The following is a 25,751-nucleotide window of genomic DNA, read 5'->3' on the forward strand; positions in this document are numbered from 1 at the left end:
GGCATCCGCCTTAACATTCTTAGTACCTGGGATGTAAGTAACGGAGAAATTAAACCGCGAGAAAAACAGTGCCCACCTAGCCTGACGGGCATTCAGGCGCTTGGCAGCATCAAGATATATCAGATTTTTATGATCCGTAAGAACCTGAACGGGAAATTCCGCACCTTCCAAGAAGTGGCGCCAGTGTTCAAATGCGAGTTTAATAGCCAATAATTCCCGATTACCAATATCGTAATTCAGTTCAGTCTCCGAAAATTTTTTTGAAAAAAAGGCACAGGTATGTAATCCATCCCCGTTATCCTGAGACAATACTGCGCCAACCCCCACAGAGGAAGCATCAACCTCAACCAAAAACGGCTTAGTCACATCAGGCTGCATAAGGATGGGAGCAGAGCTGAACCTCTCCTTGAGATACACAAAAGCTTCAATGGCCTCAGAAGACCACTGAACCGTATCAGCACCTTTCCTGGTGAGATCAGTCAGAGGTTTGACAATACTAGAAAAATTTTTTATGAATTTTCTGTAATAATTGGCGAAACCTAAAAACCTCTGTATCGATTTCAAACCAATAGGCCTAGGCCATTCCTGAACCGCCTGAACCTTCACAGGGTCCATCTCAAAGCCCTCGCTGGAGATAATGTAGCCCAAAAACTAATTCTCTGTACAGCGAACTCACATTTCTCCAGCTTAGCAAAAAGCGAATTGTCCATTAATAACTGTAATACCTCACGTACGCTCCGCCAATGAGACTCCAGATCCGGCGAATAAATCAAAATGTCATCCAAATACACAACCACATTTTTTCCGATCAAAGGTCTAAGGATGTCATTAATAAGATTCTGAAAAAATGCAGGAGCATTATTAAGACCAAAAGGCATAACCAGATTCTCAAAATGACCCACAGGAGTGTTAAATGCAGTCTTCCATTCATCACCCTCCTTCATGCGCTACAGATTGTATGCCCCCTTAAGGTCAATTTTAGAGAACCACTTGGCCCCCAATAACTGGTTAAACAGATCAGGAATCAATGGCAGTGGGTAAGGATTGCGTACAGTAATTTTGTTAATCTCACGAAAATCCAGACAAGGACGTAAACCGCCGTCCTTTTTTTTTACAAAAAAAAATCCAACCGCCACAGGAGACTTAGAGGGCCTAATGTGACCGGCGGCCAAACTTGTCTGTATGTATTCCTCCAAAACCTTCCTCTCAGGAATAGTAAGGTTAAATAAACGACTTTTAGGAAGAGTCGCTCCAGGGACAAATTCAATAGAACAATCATAGTCTCTATGGGGAGGCAAAACCTGCGATTCCTTCTCAGAAAAAACTCTCCAAAAATCCTGAATAGGAACAGGCAATTCTCCCCTATCCAAAGCTGCAATACGCCCGTTACAACACTTGTCATAACATTTATGGCTCCAGGATTTAATTTCATTGGTAGACCAATCCAGTACAGGATTGTGAAATTTTAACCAGGGCAATCCCAAGACCACCGGAGAAGGCAAGTTATTCAAGACTACCAAATCCAATTTCTCATGGTGAACACCATTAATAGTGAGAGGAAATTCACAGACCTTGAGAGTAACATTCTTCAAAGGGGAGCCATCCACAGAAACCACAGCAATGGGGGATGATAAAGGTTCGGGTTTTAAATTGAGTCTTTCCAAGAATCCCCCATCAATTACATTCAGTGTAGACCCACAATCAACAAACACCCGAAATTCCATTAATTTTTCCTGAGCAATCGTGGAAGCAGCTAAAAATACACCCTTGGAATTTAAACAGGCAATACGGGCATGACTGACCATTTTTTTTTCTTTCTTCATACGAAGCTCACAGCCTTTAATCAAATGACCAGATTTTCCGCAATAGAAACACAAGCCTTCAGAGAATCTGCGGTCCTTTTCTTGAGAGCGAGGTGCCACAGATCCAATCTCCATCGGTTCACCACTGTTAGTACACACATTCTCATAACCAGAAACTGACATAGCAGAGCATTTGCTCTCATTAACCCTTGCACGCAGTCTCCTATCCACCCGTATAGCTAATTGCATAGCCTGTTGCAAATCTTCAGGTGTAGGATAAGCAATTAGCAGATCTTTAACCCTTTCATTGAGCCCAGCAAGAAATAGACTTTTCAGAGCAGAATCGTTCCACCCTGTTTGAGTAGACCAACGACGGAAATGAGTACAATATTTTTCCACATTACCTGATCCCTGTTTCAAACGTCTCAACTCAGTCTCAGCTGATGCGACACGGTCAGGATCATCATATAATAGTCCCAAAGCAGAAAAAAAACTATCCACTGATCTGAAGCATGTATCACTAGGTTGCAAAGAAAAGGCCCACTCCTGAGGCTCTTTGCGCAAAAGTGACATTATGAACCCTATGCGCTGGGATTCATCCCCAGAGGACTTGGGTCTCAAACGAAAATACAATAAGCAAGCATTTTTAAATGAAAAAAATTCTCGGTGTTCACCAAAAAATAAATCCGGCAAACATACCTTAGGCTCCAAGAAATGTGCTTCAGGACAGTTACTCACGTGCTGACGGAGCTCGGCCACCTCCAGAGAGAGTCCCTGCAGGCGATGAGCCAAATCCTGAACCGACACCATGATGGAACAGAAAAATCTTTCCTTAGAGAATTTGCAGGCTGGACTTACTGTTATGTTCTGCTACCAGAGCTAAGGAAAGAGAGGAGATCTGTCCCTACGATAGAACTCAGCTTTATCCCTACGATGTAACAGGGGACCTGATCCTGCGATCAGACCTGCTAAAGTCCTAAGCTAGTCTGTACGGAGACCTATAGATGTGGGGAAGGAATCCCTACAAGTACTAAGGACTGGGAGGAAAATGGGACACCTCCTAACAGAAATAGTAGCAGACAGACGAACAAACAAAATATATAGAACATAGAGGTCCGTAGACCAAGCAAACTAACAGAGTTAGATACAGAGCACAGGCTAGCTAAAGAGTAGTAATACAATGAAGTCCAGCAAAGCCAGAAGGGCGGAGCAGGATTAAATAGGCCAACAAGGTCATGTGACCAGCAATAGAAAAAACCTAAGAGCAAGGTTCTAACAGTAGCTGAACAACTCGTGTAGTGTCAGTGTGTGGTGACTGCGCACCTTGTGTAGTGTCAGTGTGTGGTGACTGCGCACCTTGTGTAGTGTCGGTGTGTGGTGACTGCGCACCTTGTGTAGTGTCGGTGTGTGGTGACTGCGCACCTTGTGTAGTGTCAGTGTGTGGTGACTGCGCACCTCGTGTAGTGTCGGTGTGTGGTGACTGCGCACCTTGTGTAGTGTCGGTGTGTGGTGACTACGCTCCTTGTGTAGTGTCAGTGAGTGGTGACTGCGCTCCTTGTGTAGTGTCGGTGTGTGGTGACTGCGCACCTTGTGTAGTGTCGGTGTGTGGTGACTACGCTCCTTGTGTAGTGTCAGTGTGTGGTGACTGCGCACCTTGTGTAGTGTTGGTGTGTGGTGACTGCGCACCTCGTGTAGTGTCAGTGTGTGGTGACTGCGCACCTTGTGTAGTGTCGGTGTGTGGTGACTGCGCTCCTTGTGTAGTGTCGGTGTGTGGTGACTGCGCACCTTGTGTAGTGTCGGTGTGTGGTGACTGCGCTCCTTGTGTAGTGTCGGTGTGTGGTGACTGCGCTCCTTGTGTAGTGTCGGTGTGTGGTGACTGCGCTCCTTGTGTAGTGTCGGTGTGTGGTGACTGCGCACCTTGTGTAGTGTCGGTGTGTGGTGACTGCGCACCTCGTGTAGTGTCGGTGTGTGGTGACTGCGCACCTCGTGTAGTGTCGGTGTGTGGTGACTGCGCACCTCGTGTAGTGTCGGTGTGTGGTGGCTGCGCACCTTGTGTAGTGTCGGTGTGTGGTGGCTGCGCACCTTGTGTAGTGTCGGTGTGTGGTGGCTGCGCACCTTGTGTAGTGTCGGTGTGTGGTGGCTGCGCACCTTGTGTAGTGTCGGTGTGTGGTGACTGCGCACCTTGTGTAGTGTCGGTGTGTGGTGACTGCGCACCTTGTGTAGTGTCGGTGTGTGGTGGCTGCGCACCTTGTGTAGTGTCGGTGTGTGGTGACTGCGCACCTTGTGTAGTGTCGGTGTGTGGTGGCTGCGCACCTTGTGTAGTGTCGGTGTGTGGTGGCTGCGCACCTCGTGTAGTGTCGGTGTGTGGTGACTGCGCACCTCGTGTAGTGTCAGTGTGTGGTGACTGCGCACCTTGTGTAGTGTCAGTGTGTGGTGGCTGCGCTCCTTGTGTAGTGTCGGTGTGTGGTGACTGCGCACCTTGTGTAGTGTCGGTGTGTGGTGACTGCGCACCTCGTGTAGTGTCGGTGTGTGGTGGCTGCGCACCTTGTGTAGTGTCAGTGTGTGGTGACTGCGCACCTTGTGTAGTGTCGGTGTGTGGTGACTGCGCGCCTCGTGTAGTGTCGGTGTGTGGTGGCTGCGCACCTTGTGTAGTGTCGGTGTATGGTGACTGCGCGCCTCGTGTAGTGTCGGTGTGTGGTGACTGCGCACCTCGTGTAGTGTCGGTGTGTGGTGGCTGCGCACCTCGTGTAGTGTCGGTGTGTGGTGACTGCGCACCTTGTGTAGTGTCGGTGTGTGGTGGCTGCGCACCTCGTGTAGTGTCGGTGTGTGGTGGCTGCGCACCTTGTGTAGTGTCGGTGTGTGGTGACTGCGCACCTTGTGTAGTGTCGGTGTGTGGTGACTGCGCACCTTGTGTAGTGTCGGTGTGTGGTGACTGCGCACCTTGTGTAGTGTCGGTGTGTGGTGACTGCGCACCTCGTGTAGTGTCGGTGTGTGATGACTGCGCTCCTTGTGTAGTGTCGGTGTGTGGTGACTGCGCACCTTGTGTAGTGTCGGTGTGTGGTGGCTGCGCACCTTGTGTAGTGTCGGTGTGTGGTGACTGCGCACCTTGTGTAGTGTCGGTGTGTGGTGACTGCGCACCTCGTGTAGTGTCGGTGTGTGGTGACTGCGCACCTTGTGTAGTGTCGGTGTGTGGTGACTGCGCACCTTGTGTAGTGTCGGTGTGTGGTGGCTGCAGGGACTCAGATTATGAATATTCCTACATAACTGTTCTGTACTTTTTGGTGCATGGGTTACAATTTTTTTGCAGATTCCCTTGAGCTAGGTCAGTTCTCATGTGTCTCTTCCTCCTCAACCTGTGCCCTTTACCTCCTTACAATCGACCTCCTCATCTAGTGCTGCCTCCTTGCCCTCTGGTGCTGCCTCTTCGCCCTCTGGTGCTGCCTCCTCGCCCTCTGGTGCTGCCTCCTCGCCCTCTGGTGCTGCCTCCTTGCCCTCTGGTGCTGCCTCCTTGCCCTCTGGTGCTGCCTCCTTGCCCTCTGGTGCTGCCTCCTTGCCCTCTGGTGCTGCCTCCTCACCCTCTGACAACGCCTCCTTGCCTTCTGATTCCACCTCCTCGCTTTCTAGTGCCTCCTCTTCACCCTCTGGCGCCGTCTCTGCAGCCTCTGGTGCTGCGTCCTCACCCTCTGAGCGGGGCCTTCCCATTGGCCTCTGCTACTACCTTCTCGCTCTCTGGTGCTGTCTATTCGCCCTCTGTTGCAGCCTCTTTGTACTCTGGCGCTGCCTCTTTACCCTCTGGTACTGCCTCTTCACCCTCTGCCGCTTCCTCCTCGCCACCTGTTGCCTCTTTTTTGCTCTCTGTTGACTCCTTCTCACCCTCTGGTGCTGCCTCCTCGCTCTCTGTTGCAGCCTCTTCGCCCTCTGGCGCTGCCTCTTTACCCTCTGGTGCTGCCTCTTTACCCTCTGCCGCTTCCTCCTCGCCACCTGTTGCCTCTTTTTTTGCCCTCTGTTGACTCCTTCTCACCCTCTGGTGAATCCTCTTCACCATCAGATAACACCTTCTCACCCTCTGGTGCTGCCTCTCCACCCTCTAGCGTTGCCTCCTTGCCGTCTGGTGTCTCCTTCTCGCCCTCTGATGCCTCTTTCTCGCCCTCTTGTGCCGCTTTCTCGCCCTCTGGTGCCGCCTCCTCCCCCTCTGGCACCGCCTCTTCACCTTCTGGCGCTGCCTCCTCATCCTCTGAGCGGGCCTTCCCATCGCCTTCTGATTCTGTCTCCTCGCTCTCTGGTGCTGCCTCCTCACCCTCTGGTGGTGCCTCTCTGCCCTCTTGTGTTTCCTCTTTGCCCTCTGGTGTTGCTTCTTCGCCCTCTGGTACTGCCTCTTCGTCCTCTGGTATTGCCTCTTCGCCCTCTGGTGCTGCCTCTTCGCCCTCTGGTGCTGCCTCTTCGCCCTCTGGTGCTGCCTCTTTGCCCTGTAGTGCTGCCTCTGCACCCTCTAACACCTGCTCTTCACCCTCTGGTGTTGCTTCTTCGCCCTCTGGTGTTGCTTCTTCTCCCTCTGGTGTTGCTTCTTCTCCCTCTGGTGTTGCTTCTTCTCCCTCTGGTGTTGCTTCTTCGCCCTCTGGTGTTGCTTCTTCGCCCTCTGGTGTTGCCTCTTTGCCCTCTGGTGCTGCCTCTTCGCCCTCTGGTGTTGCCTCTTCGCCCTCTGATGTTGCTTCTTCGCCCTCTGGTGCTGCCTCTTCGCCCTCTGGTGTTGTTTCTTCGCCCTCTGGTGCTGCCTCTTTGCCCTCTGGTGCTGCCTCTGCACCCTCTAACACCTGCTCTTCACCCTCTGGTGTTGCCTCTTCGCCCTCTGGTGTTGCTTCTTCGCCCTCTGGTGTTGCTTCTTCGCCCTCTGGTGCTGCCTATTTGCCCTCTGGTGCTGCCTCTTTGCCCTCTGGTGCAGCCTCTTCGCCCTCTGGTGCAGCCTCTTCGCCCTCTGGTGCTGCCTCTTCGCCCTCTGGTGCTGCCTCTTCGCCCTCTGGTGCTGCCTCTTCGCCCTCTGGTGCTGCCTCCTCGCTCTCTGGTGCTGCCTCTTCGCCCTCTGGTGCTGCCTCTTCGCCCTCTGGTGTTGCCTCTTCGCCCTCTGGTGCTGCCTCTTTGCCCTCTGGTGCTGCCTCTTCGCCCTCTGGTGCTGCCTCTTCGCCCTCTGGTGCTGCCTCTTCGCCCTCTGGTGCTGCCTCTTTGCCCTCTGGTACTGCCTCTTTGCCCTCTGGTACTGCCTCTTCGCCCTCTGGTGCTGCCTCTTCGCCCTCTGGTGCCGCCTCTTCGCCCTCTGGTGCCGCCTCTTTGCCCTCTGGTACCGCCTCTTCGCCCTCTGGTGCCGCCTCTTCGCCCTCTGGTGCCGCCTCTTCGCCCTCTGGTGCTGCCTCTTTGCCCTCTGGTACTGCCTCTTCGCCCTCTGGTACTGCCTCTTTGCCCTCTGGTGCTGCCTCTTCGCCCTCTGGTGCTGCCTCTTCGCCCTCTGGTACTGCCTCTTCGCCCTCTGGTGCTGCCTCTTCGCCCTCTGGTGCTGCCTCTTCGCCCTCTGGTGCCGCCTCTTCGCCCTCTGGTGCCGCCTCTTTGCCCTCTGGTACCGCCTCTTCGCCCTCTGGTGCCGCCTCTTCGCCCTCTGGTGCCGCCTCTTCGCCCTCTGGTGCTGCCTCTTTGCCCTCTGGTACTGCCTCTTCGCCCTCTGGTACTGCCTCTTTGCCCTCTGGTGCTGCCTCTTCGCCCTCTGGTGCTGCCTCTTCGCCCTCTGGTGCTGCCTCTTCGCCCTCTGGTGCTGCCTCTTTGCCCTCTGGTGCCGCCTCTTCGCCCTCTGGTGTTGCCTCTTCACCCTCTGGTGCTGCCTCTTCGCCCTCTGGTGCCGCCTCTTCGCCCTCTGGTGTTGCCTCTTCGCCCTCTGGTGTTGCCTCTTCGCCCTCTGGTGTTGCCTCTTCGCCCTCTGGTGTTGCTTCTTCGCCCTCTGGTGTTGCCTCTTCGCCCTCTGGTGTTGCCTGTTCGCCCTCTGGTGTTGCTTCTTCGCCCTCTGGTGTTGCTTCTTCGCCCTCTGGTGCTGCCTCTTCGCCCTCTGGTGCTGCCTCTTCGCCCTCTGGTGCTGCCACTTCGCCCTCTGGTGTTGCTTCTTCGCCCTCTGGTGCTGCCTCTTCGCCCTCTGGTGTTGCTTCTTCTCCCTCTGGTGTTGCTTCTTCTCCCTCTGGTGTTGCTTCTTCTCCCTCTGGTGCTGCCACTTCGCCCTCTGGTGTTGCTTCTTCGCCCTCTGGTGTTGCTTCTTCGCCCTCTGGTGCTGCCTCTTCGCCCTCTGGTGCTGCCTCTTTGCCCTCTAGTGCTGCCTCTGCACCCTCTAACACCTGCTGTTCACCCTCTGGTGTTGCTTCTTCGCCCTCTGGTGTTGCCTCTTCGCCCTCTGGTGTTGCCTCTTCGCCCTCTGGTGTTGCTTCTTCGCCCTCTGGTGTTGCTTCTTCGCCCTCTGGTGCTGCCTCTTCGCCCTCTGGTGCTGCCTCTTCGCCCTCTGGTGCTGCCACTTCGCCCTCTGGTGTTGCTTCTTCGCCCTCTGGTGCTGCCTCTTCGCCCTCTGGTGTTGCTTCTTCTCCCTCTGGTGTTGCTTCTTCTCCCTCTGGTGTTGCTTCTTCTCCCTCTGGTGCTGCCACTTCGCCCTCTGGTGTTGCTTCTTCGCCCTCTGGTGTTGCTTCTTCGCCCTCTGGTGCTGCCTCTTCGCCCTCTGGTGCTGCCTCTTTGCCCTCTAGTGCTGCCTCTGCACCCTCTAACACCTGCTGTTCACCCTCTGGTGTTGCTTCTTCGCCCTCTGGTGTTGCTTCTTCGCCCTCTGGTGTTGCTTCTTCTCCCTCTGGTGTTGCTTCTTCGCCCTCTGGTGTTGCCTCTTTGCCCTCTGGTGCTGCCTCTTCGCCCTCTGGTGTTGCCTCTTCGCCCTCTGGTGCTGCCTCTTCGCCCTCTGGTGTTGCTTCTTCGCCCTCTGGTGCTGCCTCTTCGCCCTCTGGTACTGCCTCTTTGCCCTCTGGTGCTGCCTCTTTGCCCTCTGGTGCTGCCTCTGCACCCTCTAACACCTGCTCTTCACCCTCTGGTGTTGCCTCTTCGCCCTCTGGTGTTGCTTCTTCGCCCTCTGGTGTTGCTCCTTCGCCCTCTGGTGCTGCCTATTTGCCCTCTGGTACTGCCTCTTCGCCCTCTGGTGCTGCCTCTTCGCCCTCTGGTGCAGCCTCTTCGCCCTCTGGTGCTGCCTCTTCGCCCTCTGGTGCTGCCTCTTCGCCCTCTGGTGCTGCCTCTTCGCCCTCTGGTGCTGCCTCTTCGCCCTCTGGTGCTGCCTCCTCGCTCTCTGGTGCTGCCTCTTCGCCCTCTGGTGCTGCCTCTTCGCCCTCTGGTGCTGCCTCTTCGCCCTCTGGTACTGCCTCTTCGCCCTCTGGTACTGCCTCTTCGCCCTCTGGTGTTGCCTCTTCGCCCTCTGGTGCTGCCTCTTTGCCCTCTGGTGCTGCCTCTTCGCCCTCTGGTGCTGCCTCTTCGCCCTCTGGTGCTGCCTCTTCGCCCTCTGGTACTGCCTCTTCGCCCTCTGGTGCTGTCTCTTTGCCCTCTGGTGCTGCCTCTTTGCCCTCTGGTGCTGCCTCTTTGCCCTCTGGTGCTGCCTCTTTGCCCTCTGGTGCTGCCTCTTTGCCCTCTGGTGTTGCCTCTTCGCCCTCTGGTGTTGCCTCTTCGCCCTCTGGTGTTGCTTCTTCGCCCTCTGGTGTTGCTTCTTCGCCCTCTGGTGTTGCTTCTTCGCCCTCTGGTGTTGCTTCTTCGCCCTCTGGTGTTGCCTCTTCGCCCTCTGGTGTTGCTTCTTCGCCCTCTGGTGTTGCCTCTTCGCCCTCTGGTGTTGCTTCTTCGCCCTCTGGTGTTGCTTCTTCGCCCTCTGGTGTTGCTTCTTCGCCCTCTGGTGTTGCCTCTTCGCCCTCTGGTGTTGCTTCTTCGCCCTCTGGTGTTGCTTCTTCGCCCTCTGGTGCTGCCTCTTTGCCCTCTGGTGCTGCCTCTTCGCCCTCTGGTGCAGCCTCTTCGCCCTCTGGTGCTGCCTCTTCGCCCTCTGGTGCTGCCTCTTCGCCCTCTGGTACTGCCTCTTCGCCCTCTGGTGCTGCCTCCTCGCTCTCTGGTGCTGCCTCTTCGCCCTCTGGTGCTGCCTCTTCGCCCTCTGGTGCTGCCTCTTCGCCCTCTGGTACTGCCTCTTCGCCCTCTGGTGTTGCCTCTTCGCCCTCTGGTGCCGCCTCTTCACCCTCTGGCGCTGCCTCTGCCCTCTGACGCCTCCTCCTCACACTCTGGTGTCTACTCCATGCCCTCTGTTGCCTTCTTTTTGCCCTCTGGCACCTCCTCCTCACCAACTGATGCCTCCTTCTACTCCCCCTTTAGTGCCCTGTTTCCCATCAGTGCCTCCTCGGCCTCCAGTGCCTTTCCCAGCTATAACCTGGTGGTCTCTTCCCCCTTTTTTTTAGGAGCCAGCAGTGAGGAGAAGGCGGAGATCACCAGGTCGCTGGAGAGCTGCCGGGCTCTTGTATGTCATGTCCGCTTGGATGCCTCGCACCACGAATGGAAGGATGGTGAGCAGACCACGAGGCCGGGGAGGCCGGGCGATGGGGAGAGCGGGAGCTCTGCAGAAGACTCCACGCTAAGGTGAGACCATGTAACACTCAGGACAAAGTCAGGTGATGTTTGCTGTGTTCGGGGTGTACTTACATATTAATTAGTGTTTAGATTTTTGCTTTAACCCCTTGTTGGCATCTCCCATACATGTGCGGCACAGGTCGGCCTCAGTTTTAGGAGCTGCGTTATGCATCGGGCATCTTTTTCTAGCAGTGGCAGTCGAGTTGGCCCCAAGTTGCTGCTGTCAGTCTTATGGGGTACTTATGGTTTCCTTGGGAGCCATGGACAATAGAAGATGGGTTCCCCCTTTTCCCAATGTAAAATAAAGAGATTAAGGAAAAAATAATCAGTAAATAGTGGAGAAAAAAGTCAAACCACCAGATTTGCTGCGACTCTCGATACAGAAAACATCACCCAGCGGCGTTAACCCTGTAATCGCGCCCGGAGAATCATCATGAACGCTGAAAACACAAATCCCAAAAAACTCCACTAAGTCCCATTTTCCCATAGATTATACAGTAAAGTGGATGGAGTCTTTCAAAACGACAATTCGTCCCACAAAAACAAGTTCCCGGCTCTGGAAAAGTATGAACGTTGTGGCTCTTAGGAGAGGAGGAGAAAACTAAAGCGCAAAAATCAAAATTGTCGGTGGGGTGAAGGGGCCGATGTAGTCAGGGACACACTGTCCATAGTCCAGGATGATGGGGTCATTCTCTTGTCTTCAGTGAGAAGATGGTGAAAGTGTTGGTGGAGATGTTGGCATCTCAGATGAAGGAGAAGCTTGTGGTGGTCTCCTGCCTGCAGCTGACTTATGTGATCTTGTCCAAGTACGACTGGCGGGTGCTGTTTGCCACAGAGGGCGGGGTGCGGGCGGTGCTGGGCTGTATGCAGGAGCACCAGTCCTCGCTTGCCATTCAGCACATTGGCCTGGCGGTGAGTACCTGTCCCACCTTCCGTCCCCAGCCATATGTGGCTGCCGTCCTCCAACCTGCACTCCTTACCTGACAGGTCCTGAAGGTGCTGACCGGTGTGGGGGGCTGCGACCTGCGAGGAAGCACCCGCCGCTACAACCTGAATCCCGGAGATGCCAAGATGATGAAGGAAATCTTCTCCAGCATCGGCTCTGCCGCAAGTGGGAGCTCCACCAGTCTATTGGGGGCAATCCCGGGGGCCATCTGCACGCTGCAGGGCAAAGAGGGGTAATGTCAGATCAGAGACACCATCACTACTGAGCTCTGCCTCTCCCAATCTTATCGTGACCTTCTGCCTTTCAGGTGCTTCACCGCCGTTTACAATGGTCTTCTTGTCATCCGAATGTTATCCGAGAACCATGAAGCTCTGTCCGAACAGCTGTCCAGGGGTGAGCTGCCGGCCGTCCTTCAGAGCATCACTGGAGACAGCAACTCCATGTTCAGCCGCCTGGACATCTTCATGAAGAAGGAGCTCTGTGACCTCCTGAAGAGACGCCAGGAGAAGAGCCGCACCGATACCGAAGGTTTGAATGCCACGGTAGAATCCCTGTTGTGTCCTCTGCCGCTTTCTACTGCTCATCACCTTCTGCTGTGCCGCTGCCTTTACCTCCCGTGCCGCCTCCTCACGACTCCTCACACAGCTTATGTGTTGCCTCCTCCTCTGGTGTCGCTCCTTTGCCTGTGTCTGCTTCTCCTGCTATGACTTTTCCTCCTCCTGCTCCTCCTGTGCTTCCACCTGCCTTTGCCTCTTCCTCAGGATTTTCCATCACCTCCTGCTCTTCGTGGCCATCTCTTCCTTTTCCTGATAGTCATCTCTTTATCTACATCTCACTTTCCTCTCTTGATTGTTGCCTCTTGCTGCTCCCCTAACGTTCATTGCATTTTCTTCCTCTTCTGGTTCATCTCTTCTCCCTCCTCAATGTCATCACTTTCTTCCTCCTCTTTTTCTTCCTCTTCCTCCTCTTCCTGCTCATGTATTGAAGAGTAGGAGTAGGTGGATGTTTCTGGTTGGCGGTGCTGCTGGTTGGCGGTGCTGCTGGTTGGCGGTGCTGCTGGTTGGCGGTGCTGCTGGTTGGCCGTGCTGCTGGTTGGCGGTGCTGCTGGTTGGCGGTGCTGCTGGTTGGCCGTGTTGCTGGTTGGCGGTGCTGCTGGTTGGCTGTGCTGCTGGTTGGCTGTGCTGCTGGTTGGCCGTGCTGCTGGTTGGCCGTGCTGCTGGTTGGCGGTGCTGCTGGTTGGCTGTGCTGCTGGTTGGCGGTGCTGCTGGTTGGCTGTGCTGCTGGTTGGCGGTGCTGCTGGTTGGCTGTGCTGCTGGTTGGCTGTGCTGCTTGTTGGCGGTGCTGCTGGTTGGCGGTGCTGCTGGTTGGCCGTGCTGCTGGTTGGCCGTGCTGCTGGTTGGCCGTGCTGCTGGTTGGCGGTGCTGCTGGTTGGCGGTGCTGCTGGTTGGCCGTGCTGCTGGTTGGCCGTGCTGCTGGTTGGCCGTGCTGCTGGTTGGCGGTGCTGCTGGTTGGCGGTGCTGCTGGTTGGCGGTGCTGCTGGTTGGCCGTGCTGCTGGTTGGCCGTGCTGCTGGTTGGCCGTGCTGCTGGTTGGCCGTGCTGCTGGTTGGCGGTGCTGCTGGTTGGCTGTGCTGCTGGTTGGCTGTGCTGCTGGTTTGCGGTGCTGCTGGTTGGCGGTGCTGCTGGTTGGCGGTGCTGCTGGTTGGCGGTGCTGCTGGTTGGCGGTGCTGCTGGTTGGCCGTGCTGCTGGTTGGCGGTGCTGCTGGTTGGCGGTGCTGCTGGTTGGCTGTGCTGCTGGTTGGCGGTGCTGCTGGTTGGACGTGCTGCTGGTTGGCGGTGCTGCTGGTTGGCGGTGCTGCTGGTTGGCCGTGCTGCTGGTTGGCGGTGCTGCTGGTTGGCCGTGCTGCTGGTTGGCGGTGCTGCTGGTTGGCTGTGCTGCTGGTTGGCTGTGTTGCTGGTTGGCCGTGCTGCTGGTTGGCCGTGCTGCTGGTTGGCCGTGCTGCTGGTTGGCCGTGCTGCTGGTTGGCCGTGCTGCTGGTTGGCCGTGCTGCTGGTTGGCCGTGCTGCTGGTTGGCGGTGCTGCTGGTTGGCTGTGCCGTTCTTCCACGCTGTGCTAGTATTTAATAGCAGCTTTATTGCCCATTTCGAGTTCATACCGAACTATTCTTCAAAATAAATAGACGACATTCAGCGATCAGTGTAACCGGGTTTAAAGAAGGAAGGTCAATATTCAGAGATGTCCTGCTGGGCGTGAATACAGTGGGGTACACGTAAGAGCCAACTATAACATGGAAGCAAAGGGAAGAAAGAAATAAGTATAGGATATATAAGTATTGTGCAGACATCTAAGATTGATAAGACGAAAAGCCCATAAAGGAGACTTAAGTCATGAATGCACCGGAGAATTAAGACCATGGTTGAATTCCTATGAGCAGCAGAATCGAATATCGAGGGACCGCTGCCCATAGAAAGTCTTCTGAGGAACACGAGTGTCACTGCGGAGAAGGAATAGCAGAATCGGAGTGAGCGGCGGGTCAGTTACCAGGAAACTGCATTCATACATACATAGATTTGTGGCATTGGTGAACAAGTATTTGTGTGAGGATCTGAAGAAAAGCCTTGTAATGGGAGTGAGATCCAGTGTTTGCGAGTCGGGGGCTAGTGGTGATGAGTATCACGAGGCTGCATCTGGCCGCCGAGCCAACGGGGGGACCTTGTAGGGCGACACCTGGGAATAGTGTCCATGTGAAAATGCCTCATTGTAACTGAAGTGTTCATATATAATAAATAGCGGAATACTGTCGAGGCGCTGTGAGTAATAGACACACTCACCCCTGATGAAGCCACAATTAGTGGCGATACGTGGCAGGTTTTTCCTCCCCATTCTCTATTTGGATACCTTCAATCAGGTTGTTATGTCTTTGTTAGTCTTCGCATATGTATTTAAAGCCATATTGTGAGTTTATCTTATTTTATCTGTCTGGATGGATTTCACTTCGGCTTATTAAGTCGACCTTCATTAGACAAGTATGACCTTTCTTAGTTTCCTTTAATATTATTCATTCTAGCTCGATCTCCTTTATATACTATAACCAGTTCTGCTTTTTAAATACTTTTAGATTTCTACTTTTGGCTTGATTGTTAATTAATGGATATCTAGTATTTTTTCCTGTATCCCTAATCTCACACACTTCTTTTCTTCCCTAATATGTCATTTATTGGTATGTGATAGGTTGATCCCAACATATATATATATATATATATATATATATATATACACACAGTACAGACCAAAAGTTTGGACACACCTTCTCATTTAAAGATTTTTCTGTATTTTCATGACTATGAAAATTGTACATTCACACTGAAGGCATCAAAACTATGAATTACCACATGTGGAATTATATACTTAACAAAAAAGTGTGAAACAACTGAAAATATGTCTTATATTCTAGGTTCTTCACAGTAGCCACCTTTTGCTTTGATGACTGCTTTGCACACTCTTGGCATTCTCTTGATGAGCTTCAAGAGGTAGTCACCGGAAATGGTTTTCACTTCACAGGTGTGCCCTGTCAGATTTAATAAGTGGGATTTCTTGCCTTATAAATGGGGTTGGGACCATCAGGTGTGTTGTGCAGAAGTCTGGTGGATACACAGCTGATAGTCCTACTGAATAGACTGTTAGAATTTGTATTATGGCAAGAAAAAAGCAGCTAAGTAAAGAAAAACGAGTGGCCATCATTACTTTAAGAAATGAAGGTCAGTCAGTGCAAAAAAATGGGAAAACATTGAAAGTGTCCCCAAGTGTAGTTGCAAAAACCATCAAGCGCTACAAAGAAACTGGCTCACATGAGGACCGCCCCAGGAAAGGAAGACCAAGAGTAACCTCTGCTTCTGAGGATAAGTTTATCCGAGTCACCAGCCTCAGAAATCACAGGTTAACAGCAGCTCAGATTAGAGACCAGGTCAATGCCACACAGAGTTCTAGCAGCAGACACATCTCTACAACAACTGTTAAGAGGAGACTTTGTGCAGCAGACCTTCATGGTAAAATAGCTGCTAGGAAACCACTGCTAAGGACAGGCAACAAGCAGAAGAGACTTGTTTGGGCTAACGAACACAAGGAATGGACATTAGACCAGTGGAAATCTGTGCTTTGGTCTGATGAGTTCAAATTTGAGATCTTTGGTTTCAACCACCGTGTCTTTGTGCGATGCAGAAAAGGTGAACGGATGGACTCTACATGCCTGGTTCCCACCGTGAAGCATGGAGGAGGAGGTGTGATGGTGTGGGGGTGCTTTGCTGGTGACACTGTTGGGGATTTATTCAAAATTGAAGGCATACTGAACCAGCATGGCTACCACAGCATCTTGCAGCGGCATGCTATCCCATCCGGTTTGTATTTAGTTGGACCATCATTTATTTTTCAACAGGACAATGACCCCAAACACACCTCCAGGCTGTGTAAGGGCTATTTGACCAAGAAGGAGAGTGATGGGGTGCTACGCCAGATGACCTGGCCTCCAGTCACCAGACCTGAACCCAATCGCGATGGTTTTGGGTGAGCTGGACCGCAGAGTGAAGGCAAAAGGGCCAACAAGTGCTAAGCATCTCTGGGAACTCCTTCAAGATTGTTGGAAGACCATTTCCGGTGACTACCTCTTGAAGCTCATCAAGAGAATGCCAAGAGTGTGCAAAGCAGTCATCAAAGCAAAAGGTGGCTACTTTGAAGAACCTAGAATATAAGACATATTTTCAGTTGTTTCACACTTTTTTGTTAAGTATATAATTCCACATGTGGTAATTCATAGTTTTGATGCCTTCGGTGTGAATGTACAATTTTCATAGTCATGAAAATACAGAAAAATCTTTAAATGAGAAGCTGTGTCCAAACTTTTGCTCTGTACTGTATATATATAAATACCTCCTTCTCCTGTATATGATATATACACTGCTCAATAAAATACAGGGACCCCTGAAATCCCCCCTCCTAGATCTGAATGGATGAAATCTTCTCATTGAAGACTTTGTTCTGTAGAAAGCTGAATGTGCGGAGAACAAAATCACCCAAAAATCATCAATGGAAATCACATTTATTAACCAACGGAGGCCTGGATGTGGAGTCACCCCCAAAATTAAAGTGGAAAAACCCACTACAGGCCGATCCAACTGTGATGTAATGTCCTTAAAACAAGTCACAATGAGGCTGAGTATTGTGTGTGGCCTCCACGTGCCTGTATGACCTCCCTACAACGCCTGGGCATGCTCCTGATGAGGCTGAGTATTGTGTGTGGCCTCCACGTGCCTGTATGACCTCCCTACAACGCCTGGGCATGCTCCTGATGAGGCTGAGTATTGTGTGTGGCCTCCACGTGCCTGTATGACCTCCCTACAACGCCTGGGCATGCTCCTGATGAGGCTGAGTATTGTGTGTGGCCTCCACGTGCCTGTATGACCTCCCTACAACGCCTGGGCATGCTCCTGATGAGGCTGAGTATTGTGTATGGCCTCCACGTGCCTGTATGACCTCCCTACAACGCCTGGGCATGCTCCTGATGAGGCTGAGTATTGTGTGTGGCCTCCACATGCCTGTATGACCTCCCTACAACGCCTTGGCATGCTCCTGATGAGGCTCAGTATTGTGTGTGGCCTCCACGTGCCTGTATGACCTCCCTACAACGCCTGGGCATGCTCCTGATGAGGCTAAGTATTGTGTGTGGCCTCCACGTGCCTGTATGACCTCCCTACAACGCCTTGGCATGCTCCTGATGAGGCTCAGTATTGTGTGTGGCCTCCACGTGCCTGTATGACCTCCCTACAACGCCTGGGCATGCTCCTGATGAGGTTGTGGCCTCCACGTGCCTGTATGACCTCCATACAACGCCTGGGCATGCTCCTGATGAGGTTGTGGCCTCCACGTGCCTGTATGACCTCCCTACAACGCCTGGGCAGGCTCCTGATGAGGTTGTGGCCTCCACATGCCTGTATGACCTCCCTACAATGCCTGGGCATGCTCCTGATGAGGTTGTGGCCTCCACGTGCCTGTATGACCTCCCTACAACGCCTGGGCATGCTCCTGATGAGGCTGAGTATTGTGTGTGGCCTCCACGTGCCTGTATGACCTCCCTACAATGCCTGGGCATGCTCCTGATGAGGCTGAGTATTGTGTGTGGCCTCCACGTGCCTGTGTGACCTCCCTACAACGCCTGGGCATGCTCCTGATGAGGTTGAGTATTGTGTGTGGCCACCACGTGCCTGTATGACCTCCCTACAATGCCTAGGCATGCTCCTGATGAGGCTGAGTATTGTGTGTGGCCTCCACGTGCCTGTATGACCTCCCTACAACGCCTGGGCATGCTCCTGATGAGGCTGAGTATTGTGTGTGGCCTCCACGTGCCTGTATGACCTCCCTACAACGCCTGGGCATGCTCCTGATGAGGCTGAGTATTGTGTGTGGCCTCCACGTGCCTGTATGACCTCCCTACAATGCCTGGGCATGCTCCTGATGAGGCTGAGTATTGTGTGTGGCCTCCACGTGCCTGTATGACCTCCCTACAACGCCTGGGCATGCTCCTGATGAGGCTGAGTATTGTGTGTGGCCTCCACGTGCCTGTATGACCTCCCTACAACGCCTGGGCATGCTCCTGATGAGGCTGAGTATTGTGTATGGCCTCCACGTGCCTGTATGACCTCCCTACAACGCCTGGGCATGCTCCTGATGAGGCTGAGTATTGTGTGTGGCCTCCACATGCCTGTATGACCTCCCTACAACGCCTTGGCATGCTCCTGATGAGGCTCAGTATTGTGTGTGGCCTCCACGTGCCTGTATGACCTCCCTACAACGCCTGGGCATGCTCCTGATGAGGCTAAGTATTGTGTGTGGCCTCCACGTGCCTGTATGACCTCCCTACAACGCCTTGGCATGCTCCTGATGAGGCTCAGTATTGTGTGTGGCCTCCACGTGCCTGTATGACCTCCCTACAACGCCTGGGCATGCTCCTGATGAGGTTGTGGCCTCCACGTGCCTGTATGACCTCCATACAACGCCTGGGCATGCTCCTGATGAGGTTGTGGCCTCCACGTGCCTGTATGACCTCCCTACAACGCCTGGGCAGGCTCCTGATGAGGTTGTGGCCTCCACATGCCTGTATGACCTCCCTACAATGCCTGGGCATGCTCCTGATGAGGTTGTGGCCTCCACGTGCCTGTATGACCTCCCTACAACGCCTGGGCATGCTCCTGATGAGGCTGAGTATTGTGTGTGGCCTCCACGTGCCTGTATGACCTCCCTACAATGCCTGGGCATGCTCCTGATGAGGCTGAGTATTGTGTGTGGCCTCCACGTGCCTGTGTGACCTCCCTACAACGCCTGGGCATGCTCCTGATGAGGTTGAGTATTGTGTGTGGCCACCACGTGCCTGTATGACCTCCCTACAATGCCTGGGCATGCTCCTGATGAGGCTGAGTATTGTGTGTGGCCTCCACGTGCCTGTGTGACCTCCCTACAACGCCTGGGCATGCTCCTGATGAGGTTGAGTATTGTGTGTGGCCACCACGTGCCTGTATGACCTCCCTACAACGCCTGGGCATGCTCCTGATGAGGCTGAGTATTGTGTGTGGCCTCCACGTGCCTGTATGACCTCCCTACAATGCCTGGGCATGCTCCTGATGAGGCTGAGTATTGTGTGTGGTCTCCACGTGCCTGTATGACCTCCCTACAATGCCTGGGCATGCTCCTGATGAGGCTGAGTATTGTGTGTGGTCTCCACGTGCCTGTATGACCTCCCTACAATGCCTGGGCATGCTCCTGATGAGGCTGAGTATTGTGTGTGGCCTCCACGTGCCTGTATGACCTCCCTACAACGCCTGGGCATGCTCCTGATGAGGCTGAGTATTGTGTGTGGCCTCCACGTGCCTGTATGACCTCCCTACAACGCCTGGGCATGCTCCTGATGAGGCTGAGTATTGTGTATGGCCTCCACGTGCCTGTATGACCTCCCTACAACGCCTGGGCATGCTCCTGATGAGGCTGAGTATTGTGTGTGGCCTCCACATGCCTGTATGACCTCCCTACAACGCCTTGGCATGCTCCTGATGAGGCTCAGTATTGTGTGTGGCCTCCACGTGCCTGTATGACCTCCCTACAACGCCTGGGCATGCTCCTGATGAGGCTAAGTATTGTGTGTGGCCTCCACGTGCCTGTATGACCTCCCTACAACGCCTTGGCATGCTCCTGATGAGGCTCAGTATTGTGTGTGGCCTCCACGTGCCTGTATGACCTCCCTACAACGCCTGGGCATGCTCCTGATGAGGTTGTGGCCTCCACGTGCCTGTATGACCTCCATACAACGCCTGGGCATGCTCCTGATGAGGTTGTGGCCTCCACGTGCCTGTATGACCTCCCTACAACGCCTGGGCAGGCTCCTGATGAGGTTGTGGCCTCCACATGCCTGTATGACCTCCCTACAATGCCTGGGCATGCTCCTGATGAGGTTGTGGCCTCCACGTGCCTGTATGACCTCCCTACAACGCCTGGGCATGCTCCTGATGAGGCTGAGTATTGTGTGTGGCCTCCACGTGCCTGTATGACCTCCCTACAATGCCTGGGCATGCTCCTGATGAGGCTGAGTATTGTGTGTGGCCTCCACGTGCCTGTGTGACCTCCCTACAACGCCTGGGCATGCTCCTGATGAGGTTGAGTATTGTGTGTGGCCACCACGTGCCTGTATGACCTCCCTACAATGCCTGGGCATGCTCCTGATGAGGCTGAGTATTGTGTGTGGCCTCCACGTGCCTGTGTGACCTCCCTACAACGCCTGGGCATGCTACTGATGAGGTTGAGTATTGTGTGTGGCCACCACGTGCCTGTATGACCTCCCTACAACGCCTGGGCATGCTCCTGATGACGCTGAGTATTGTGTGTGGCCTCCACATGCCTGTATGACCTCCCTACAACGCCTGGGCATGCTCCTCATGAGGCTGAGTATTGTGTGTGGCCTCCACGTGCCTGTATAACCTTCCTACAATGCCTGGGCATGCTCCTGATGAGGTTGCGGATGGTTTCTTGTGGGATCTCCTCCCAGACATGGACTAAAGCATCCGCCAAATCCTGGACAGTCTGTGGTGCAACGTGACGTTGGTGGATTGAGCGAGACATGATGTCCCAGATGTGCTCAATCGGATTAAGGTCTGGGGAACGGGCGGCCAGTCCATGGCTTCAATGCCTTCATCTTGAAGGAACTGCTGACACACTCCAGCCACATGAGGTCTGGCATTGTCCTGCATTAGGAGGAACCCAGGGCCAACCGCACCAGCATATGGTCTCACAAGGGGTCTGAGGATCTCATCTCGGTACCTAATGGCAGTCAGGCTACCTCTGGCGAGCACATGGAGGGCTGTGCGGCCCTCCAAAGAAATGCCACCCCACACCATTACTGACCCACTGCCAAGCCGGTCATGCTGAAGGACATTGCAGGCAGCAGATCGCTCTCCACGTCATCTCCAGACTCTGTCACGTCTGTCACATATGCTCAGTGTGAACCTGCTTTCATCTGTGAAGAGCACAGGGCGCCAGTGGCCACTTTGCCAATCCTGGTGTTCTGTGGCAAATGCCAAGCGTCCTGCATGGTGTTGGGCTGTGAGCACAACCCCTATCTGTGGACATCGTGCCGTCATACCACCCTCATGGAGTCGGTTTCTAACCGTTTGTGCAGACACATGCACATTTGTGGCTGCTGGAGGTCATTTTGCAGGGCTCTGGCAGTGCTCCTCCTGTTCCTCATTGCACAAAGGCGGAGGTAGCGGTCCTGCTGCTGGGTTGTTGCCCTCCTACTGCCCCCTCCACATCTCCTGGTGTACTGGCCTGTCTCCTGGTAGTGCCTCCAGCCTCTGGACACTACGCTGATAGACACAGCAAACCTTCTTGAGGGTGTTGTGCTTACAGTCCAGCACCGTTCATGCAGGGCGATTGGCATTTGCCATTGAACACCAAGATTGGCCGATTCCAAATTGGCGCCCTGTGCTCTTCACGGATAAGAGCAGGTTCACACTGAGTACACGTGACAGACGTGACACAGTGTTACATGCACACCGCTAGATTCAGATAAGGCGAGACAGGTTTCATAAAATCATTGGAATCCTGGGGGAACTGTTACTCAGGGTCACCATAGGCTGCAGCTTCTCTCAGGCACACAATAGAATTCAGTTCCTGAAAAGACACATCTGACAAGAGTCTTCATAAACGGTAGAACAGTAACATTTAATGAGGCACAGCCAGTGCAATGCAAATGTCTCTTTGAGCAACAGGCTCCAGTAATAACAGTGCAGTCTCCTTTGCAGCACAGCAGTATACAGTCTATTATCTGGTAGCACAGTACAGCACAGTTTTCATGCATACACAACCACAGGCTTTTCCTTCACAAGGACTCAATAGTACACAGCATTCTTTATTCTGCATGGAGATGGAGGGGGGGGGGGTTCATTAGGGAGAAGATCCCTGTGACACGATTCCTTCCAGTCCTTATCTTCCTGCCTGATAATACTCCACACTGTTACTTCAGGGAGTCTATCTGACCCGTGTTTAGCTTCCCTCCTGACCTGAATTCTGTTCCCTTGCCTTCTGTGAGATACAGATCACACACCACCTTTCTCTTCGGCTCCCGTCAGACAGTAAGCAACTTCCCCACAATCCCCCTGGGGCTCTTCTAAAACACTCCCTGTCTCCTGTGACTGTGTTAACCCCTCTAATTGCTGGATGCTTCTGGAGCACAACACTTCCTGTCTCCTGTGCTTGTGTTACTTCTAATAGTTGCTGAATGCTTTTGAAGTAACAGCACTACTTCCCTCCTTTTTGAATGTCGTCCTCGACATTCGTCTTAATTGGTCAATCTGACCAATTCTGAGTGGTGAAAGTTAAATAACTTTATATATAAATTGGCATTGTCAAATTGGTATAACGTTCATAAACATTGATAACAACCTATTCTTACGACCTTTTTCTTGTAGGACGCCTGTAAGAAATAAAAAATTAACACAATGAAATAAAATCAGCGTCTCTTCAGCTGGAGCTTTTCGTACGTCTTCAGCCAGCTCTCTCTCACTAGGCCTTAACAGTTATTTGTTTCTTCAAAGTCTTTTAAGGAAAATCAAAGCATGAAAACAAGTCTTTCCACCAGGCAACATCTTCCATACAACCTCTCGGTGGTGAATACCACTCCAGTGGACTTACCGGTCCGTAGGCAGAAATACTTGTTTCCAGTCGACAGACCTTGGCACTTGCCTCAGTTCACCAAGTGTCTCATACGTCAACATCACGGGCTTCCTCACTTCTCGAGTCAACATCCTCCTGGTCACAGGAGTTTCTTGTGCTGCACACATTTCCCGTGCTTCCTCAGATGCTCTTGGAGTTGCCTCTGTAAGTTCGTGTACTTCTCCTGAATCGCTTGTTTCCACACGGTCTGGAGACTTAGTTCACTCTCCTGAGGATGGTACATTATATCCCTCTCCTTGCCGGTCCGAGAAATACAACAGTGTGCTCTTCTTCATCTGAACTTTCAAGGTCACTATCCACCTCCGGAGCTTCAGTCTCTGGTGGTCCCTTAGTCGATCTCAGACGATGTCGGTCTACTTCTGGGAAGTCTTGTTGTGGTGGGAGATAATCACAGGGTAGTAGTAAATTCCGATGAACTATTCTGGTTTTCTTGTCTCCCGTTTCCAATCGGATTTCATACACTTGGCTGTCATCGGCTTTCCTCCTGACGACCACATACACCTTGTCTTCCCAGTACGAACAAAGTTTTCCTGGACTGCCTTTCTTACATACGTTCTTGACTAGCACCCAGCTTCCCAGTGCCAATTCTGCTCCATAACATTTTCGATCATAGTACTCCTTACTCTTGCTCTGTCCTTACGTAACCACTTTGGACGCTATGTTGTATGCCTCTGCAATCCGTTCCTTCCATTTCCGAACGTACTCCGGATACGTTCTGTAAGTCTCTGACACCGGAGTATCGAACATGATGTCAATTGTCAGTCTTGGCGATCGTCCATGCAATAGGAAGAAGGGTGAGTAACCCGTTGCATCGCTCTTTATACAGTTATAGGCATGTACCACTTTTGACAGAGAACTCTTCCAGTCTTTCTTCTCATCAGCTGTTAAAGTGCTCAACATCGACAATAATGTCCTGTTAAAACGTTCCACTTGTCCATTGCCCTGTGGGTGATAGAGCGTTGTGTGGGATCTCTGAATTCTACAGTACTTTCCTAGCTTGGCAAAGAGCTGGTTCTCAAATTCTCTTCCTTGGTCGTGGTGTAACTTCGTAGGGAACCCAAACCTCAAAGCAAAATCATTGAAGATCTTCTCTGCCGCTGTTCGACCCGTTTTATTGGTGGTGGCATATGCTTGAGTAAATCAAGTAAAATGGTCCATCACCATCAAGATGTATTCGTAACCACCCTTGCATGTCTCAAAATGTAAAAAGTCTATTGAGACCATCTCAAATGAAAACCTAGCTTGGATGTTGCCCATAAGTGCCCGGGTTGATGTGTTTGGACGTTTATCTTTCAGACACACAAACTCCCTGGTCATGTACCTCTCAATATCTCTCTGCATGTACGGCCAGAAGAAACGTTCACAGATCAAGTTTGTTGTCATTTCCACTCCCAGGTGTCCCATGTTTTCATGGAGTTCTTTGAAGACCAACCTTTGGAATACTCTGGGTAGTACCAACTGCTGGTTTTGTCCTCCTTTACGATACAGGATACCATCTTAACTGAGGTAGAGCTTCGTCCATTCTTTAACTAACACAGATACTGCTGGTGACTCATTGTCTCTCTCCCATTTACTTGGAAACCAATTTTGGTCCACATAAAGTAGTATTCTACCAATTATGTGATCTTCTCATTGTGCTCTACGGATTTTCCCTTTTGGGAGTTGTTGAATAGACAGGGAGTGATCTTGTTCTCTCGCTTTTATGGTGGTTTCCACTGTCAATGGACACCACAATGGTGTGTCTTTCTCTTGATAAGCTTGCACTGCTTGGGTAGTGCTCTCAATTGATTCCATACTGACTTCCTCCGAGCATTCTTGCATGAACTTCTCAGGCTCTAGTGGCATTCTCAACAATCTATCAGCATCCGCATTACATTTTCCTGGCCTGTACTTGATGCTGAAATTGAAGTCAGCTAGTTCAGCGACCCCTCTCTGATCCGTTGCATTCAGTTTGGCTTTAGTAAGGACATAAGTCAAAGGGTTGTTGTTGGTGTATACCTCAAACTCTTTGCTGCAGTAGAGATAATCTCTAAATCGTTCACAGATAGCCCATTTCAATGCCAGAAACTCCAATTTTCCGGAATGTAGATGGTAATTCTTCTCGGCGTCTGTTAACGTTCTAGACCCGTTACCGATGACTCTCAATTTTCCACCTTGATGCTGATACAGGGCAACTCCCAGTCCAACTTGAGAGGCGTCACAATTAGGGTTGAGCGAGTATGTTCTGTCCGAGTATGCTCGAGCCGAGCTCCGAGAATTTATAGCTGCTCGGTGATGAGGTTAAATCGCTCCCGTGTGCATGATTTGCAATTGTTTGACAGTTTTATTACATGTGAGGAATGTGTAAGAAATAGACATTCCTCACATGTAATAAAGCTGTCAAACAGTTGCAAATCATGCACACGGGAGCGATTCAACCATACCACCGAGCAGCTCTAAATACTCGGAGCTCGGCCCGAGCATACTCGGTGAAAGGGTTAATAGAACATACTCGCTCAACACTAGTCACAATGAAGAACAAATGGTAAGTTGAAATCAGGATATCCCAAGATGGGTGGTTTTACTAGGTAGTCTACTAGTTCTTCCAATACCTCCTGGTGGTCTGCTGTCCAGAAAATGGGCTGTTGGGATGAAACGGTTTTGTTTCTTTTAAGCCCGGTCCTACCCGCGTTCTTCTATTTCTCTGTGGGTGTTGTTGATTCTGTCGTCCCCCAAGAGGAGGTATAGTGGGGCGGCAATCTTGGAGAAGTACCGAACGTAAGTACGGTAGCAGGAGAGGAATCCTAATATCTGCCTCAACTCCCTGACAGTAGAGGGCCGCTTGTCTTTTAAGGCCAGTACCAGAGCGATTTCTGCTGGGTCCATGGTATATCCTTCTCCGGACACAATATTCCCTAGAAATCGGACTTGCCTTTTGAACAGTTCACACTTCTTTGGGGTCAACTTAACTCCATGTTGTTAATACCGCTGTAATACGGTCCTCACGTGTTCAACATGCTCCCGGAAGGTTTTGCTGAGTACCACATTGTCATCCAAATACGGCAGGCAGATATCGTCCCTCAATCCTTCTCAACATGTCTTCAT

General features: G+C 52.3%; 1 protein-coding gene across 1 annotated transcript in view; it reads left to right on the plus strand.

The window, feature by feature from the left end:
* The window catches only part of LOC141257272 (cullin-9-like), a 180,132-nt gene that overhangs the window by 67,952 nt on the left and 86,429 nt on the right, over positions 1-25,751 (plus strand). Inside the window, exons 7-10 of the mRNA XM_073671639.1 lie at positions 10,286-10,463; positions 11,159-11,366; positions 11,442-11,632; positions 11,708-11,928. Of these exons, the coding sequence (XP_073527740.1) occupies positions 10,286-10,463; positions 11,159-11,366; positions 11,442-11,632; positions 11,708-11,928 (798 nt within the window). The remainder of the gene's footprint in view (positions 1-10,285; positions 10,464-11,158; positions 11,367-11,441; positions 11,633-11,707; positions 11,929-25,751) is intronic.

Source organism: Phyllobates terribilis, unplaced genomic scaffold, assembly GCF_046119375.1.
Source record: "Phyllobates terribilis strain yellow unplaced genomic scaffold, ASM4611937v1 Scaffold_3__8_contigs__length_932513732, whole genome shotgun sequence".
In the NCBI taxonomy this organism is placed as follows: Eukaryota; Metazoa; Chordata; class Amphibia; order Anura; family Dendrobatidae; genus Phyllobates; species Phyllobates terribilis.